The 4,078-nt window shown below is 35.2% G+C and overlaps 1 protein-coding gene across 1 annotated transcript; it reads right to left on the bottom strand.

Annotated features, from left to right (window-relative positions):
• Window positions 1-1,652: 1,652 nt before the first annotated feature.
• Window positions 1,653-3,122, bottom strand: LOC108478336 (protein OXIDATIVE STRESS 3 LIKE 1-like). The gene is made up of 2 exons (XM_017780788.2): window positions 2,572-3,122; window positions 1,653-2,346 (listed from the first exon to the last, which is right to left on the bottom strand). The coding sequence occupies exons 1-2, from the start codon at window positions 2,997-2,999 to the stop codon at window positions 1,872-1,874; spliced, it is 903 nt and encodes a 300-aa protein (XP_017636277.1). The 5' UTR covers window positions 3,000-3,122; the 3' UTR covers window positions 1,653-1,871.
• Between the last annotated feature and the right edge of the window lie 956 nt (window positions 3,123-4,078).

Raw genomic sequence — 4,078 nt, 5'->3', positions numbered from 1 at the left:
CTATCAAAAGGGATACAAAATTCTCTCCATAGCTATCATGAAAACTCTAATTAAAACTCATTTACGACCAGGGGCGAAGCCAGAACAATTTTTTTTGGGGGGCGAATGAAATTTTAATTTTTTATAGTCTATATATTTATAATTTTTAAAGGATTAAATTAAAATTTTATAATTTTAGGGGGGAAAAGTGTAATTTTACCTTTACTAATTTAAAATTTTAAAAAAATCTAAAGGGCCTCAATGGAAAATTTCCATTTTAGGGGGGGCCAGGGCCCATGCTTGCCCCCCTGGTTTCGCCCCTGTTTACGACTACATCTTGTCGTTTCGAAAAGAAAAATTCTGTAGTATTACATCTTTAATTGCCTTCTTCAAATAAGAATACAAGACCCCTTTAAATAGATTAAGATTAGGGATCTAATCAGACTAAAATATTCCTAAAGTAATCAGATGCAACCCTGCTTGAAGTCTAAAATGTGACTGTCAAATAGGAGAGCACATTGTGACATCATGACGTGCTGGCTCTCCTCATCATGACGTCGATGCCATATTTTCCTTGGCTTTATATTGCGTTGTCTCAACGAGCCCTATCTGCTAGTCAAAACGCCAGGCATGTTTTGGTCCTTCTTTGTCTGTTAGTTGATTATTGTTTTAAGTGCCTGTAAAACGTTTGATAAATGCGAGGCACACCCAACATATTCAAGTTCTACTTAATCATTGTTTAAATTGGCTTGGTATATCTACTCGATACCTTTTCATTTATCAATAACTAGACTTTAAACAGTTGTTTCTCTTATATAGACATTCCGGGAGCTTTTTTGGCAGCAGTTAACCTGTCCACACATATGATGGAGCAGTACAAGGAAGCTCCATTTGGGGAGCTAAGCACCCTTTTTTTCTCTTGCAGCTGGTGTATCATATTGGTCCTGATGCTTGATCCATAATGCTATTGATAGAATTGGTATCTATTGAATCCCTGTTTTATCACTTAAGAGAAATGATGAATGAGGGCCACAACCACTCTATACTATCCAGGTTGGGACTGGACAACTGAGCCACCAAAACTAGTTATGCAGTATCTTGTTTTTGTTGGGAGATGGCTGTCTGTGGCTGTTGATGACACAACTGTTGAGTAGGCTGGTAGACAACCCACTCCCTTATGGAACTTTGGCAATTACTTCAAGCTTAAAGAAAATATCCTTGAAATCATGATGGGGTTTAGGCAACCTACTTCATATTTGATTCTTAAAATACTCTTGGGATGTGCTTCTGCATTTTGGCTTTTGCAATGAACATGCTCTTGATTTCACTTTCTTTGTGGTTCACTCAATTCCACTCTTGGAGCATTTAGAAATGCAGGGACTGTAAAAATTGACAATTTTGAGCTGAGTTTAGAGCACCTATGTTTTACAAAATACAAACAGGCTTGTGGAGTTTCATATAGGCCGAACCCAACCCAACTGTCCCCAAGTTCAAGCTAAAGGTTTAGCTTCCTTGAATTGTTGGTGATAAGATTACCACTAATGTCTAATCCTGTTAGCCTTTACTGCCCCTATCTGCTCATCGTGAATGAGTAAGAATTTTTAGAGCAATCCTTATTCCATTTTCATTCAAGCTGCCTTGTGTTTCAGGATCATAAATGAGATGGTCCAAGATAGATGAAACCATCTAGTTTTCTTCATTTATTTGTATGTATCAAAATATTGTACCTGCCATTAAATAACATTAGACAAAAGCTTGGGCCAACATTTTCCTTTTTACATCGGGTAAAGAAAACCACCACATTTGACGAAAGGAAACCTAAATCCCCCTGAAAGCATATACATCAAGCTACGTGTACACTTAAATAACAGATTATTGTCAAAGTCCCTTTCTCAAGAGCTGGTTCTCATTATGAAATGAAGCGCAGTTGGATTAGTGCTTCCTATAACAGTACCATACTCCCTCACATCAGCCAGCGAGAAAGACCGCCAATTAGAGAGATTCCAGCACGGCGGCGATGATGGGGTGGTATTATTATTATTGCAAGATGATCTGGTTTGTGGGTACAATGGAGGAAGCCGAGGGCTTGAAGTTGAAGTAGAGTCTTCACTGATACTAGACATACTTTCAGAGCTACTCATTGCAACAGCTAGAGCCAATGTGCTTTTGCTTGAGCTGATGGGCCTAATGGGTCTTTTATTGTTCCTGTTTTTGTCCCATATGTGGTTGATTGCCAATAGATTTCTTCTCCTCCTGGTGTAAGCGTTTTCAGGCTTTGCTATGTCTTTAATCGTTGAAGCTGTAGAAGCATCGGCTAAGCTTGTGAAAGACCTTGATTTGCCATTGTAGAAACTCGAGATGCCTCTACTGTTCAAAAATGAATTTTAGTTTATTAAAAAGAAGGGAATTTGCAATTTAATTTTACTTTACTAAAACCTAATTTGTTTAGTTATCAGAGTCCGCTTAAAGCGGTAGATTTCACAGTATTAATAATAGGAGGATTAGAGGGACTCAAATCGAAACTATACCAAGCTATCCCTAGTTCTGACACCGATCTGAGCCATTTAGTTAGAGAGGAGATGATGAACGAACCTCATAGGCAAAACCTGTTGGAGGGAATCCATCATGTTTAAACCACCATTATAAGAGCTTTGAACCTCATTTTCGTCGTCGCCGTCCGATGATCTTCCAGACACGTCAGCATCACTGTTCCTCCCGATCGAAGAGGAGGTCGTGGTGGAGGACGAACTCCTCCAATCGTCTTCTTCCTCCTCCGCCGCTGGCATGTCTTTGGACGGCGAGGGTTCATATCCGGAAGTCATAGTGGTGCACTTCATCAAGAAAATCAGTGAAAAAACAAAAGAGGAAGATTTGTCTTCCTTAAAACACAAACAAAAGAAGCAAAGGAAAGTGAAAGAGAAAAAGGAAACAAGAGTAGATATGAAGGTTATGGGAAATTTAATTGCTTTTTTATGTAAATAAAATATATGATGTAAGTGGTACTCTTCATCCCCAACCATATTACTCCTCCTATTTTCTCTTTTTCATTATTATTATATTCCTACAAATGGAAGATTTTAAATACAACAATTTCTAAAATATTGTTTAATTTATACTTCAACTTTTTGTTGACATATAAATATAAGAAATGTTGTTTATAATTATATTAATAAGAGTTGAGTATTGGTGGAAAGACAAGCCACGTGGAAAGATGGAAGAGAAAAAGGGTTATGAGGACACGTTGAAGAAGTGTCCCAGGACTATGGTCGGAGAAGGATGTCTATCACAGACCTGCCACATCCCACGTGTACCATGTTCCGCCTTTAGCCTTATCCATATTTTGTGGGTGGGACCCCCTTCCTTCCTCTCCCTTTCATTTTTAGGGGACACAATAAATTAATCGGGTCTAATGTTAAATCAGTTTGTAATCTAAATCAAATCATCTTATTAAATTATTAATCTATTTTATTTTAATCATCCTATTTTACGAAAATTATAAACTAAGTTTATTTTTATTATTTTGTTACATATAAAGGATTTTCGTCAAATTTTTATATAAATTAATGATTTTCTGATTTTTAGATTAGTAAACTAATAGGAATATTTCATTTTGTTACACAATTAAATTAATTTTTAAGTTTTCATGAAATACAAGGAGTAAATTATGACAAATTAAATTTTTATAAACTATATAGATGAAATTTAAAATTATTATTTTAGAATAACTTTAAAAATAAAGAATTACAAAATTTTGAAATATTACTCTTTTAATCAATTTTTTATTAGTTCATTGATTGTTTTTCTTTTAATTTTTATTATATTTGAAACTCGATAAATCATCAATTTCTTATTGAATAGATAAAGTTAATTTCTTAAAAATCTTGGAGTATTATTGGAGTATTATTTTTTTTTTGTAAATTATGGGATTGTGTTGAAATAACGAAAATGCCTGAAAGCGTTTTCAGCTGATTTGCAGAAAAGCGTTTTCAGTTGAAAGAGTTACTGATAGAAAAATGCTTCCAGCTAAAAGCGTTTTCAACTGGAAGCATTTTCCTTCTGATGTTTGTTTTTTATGGTTAGATTTTTATCTTCTTAAAGT

This window comes from Gossypium arboreum, chromosome 6 (genome assembly GCF_025698485.1).
Source record: "Gossypium arboreum isolate Shixiya-1 chromosome 6, ASM2569848v2, whole genome shotgun sequence".
NCBI lineage: Eukaryota > Viridiplantae > Streptophyta > Magnoliopsida > Malvales > Malvaceae > Gossypium > Gossypium arboreum.
This window is presented reverse-complemented; position numbering and strand designations above follow the sequence as displayed.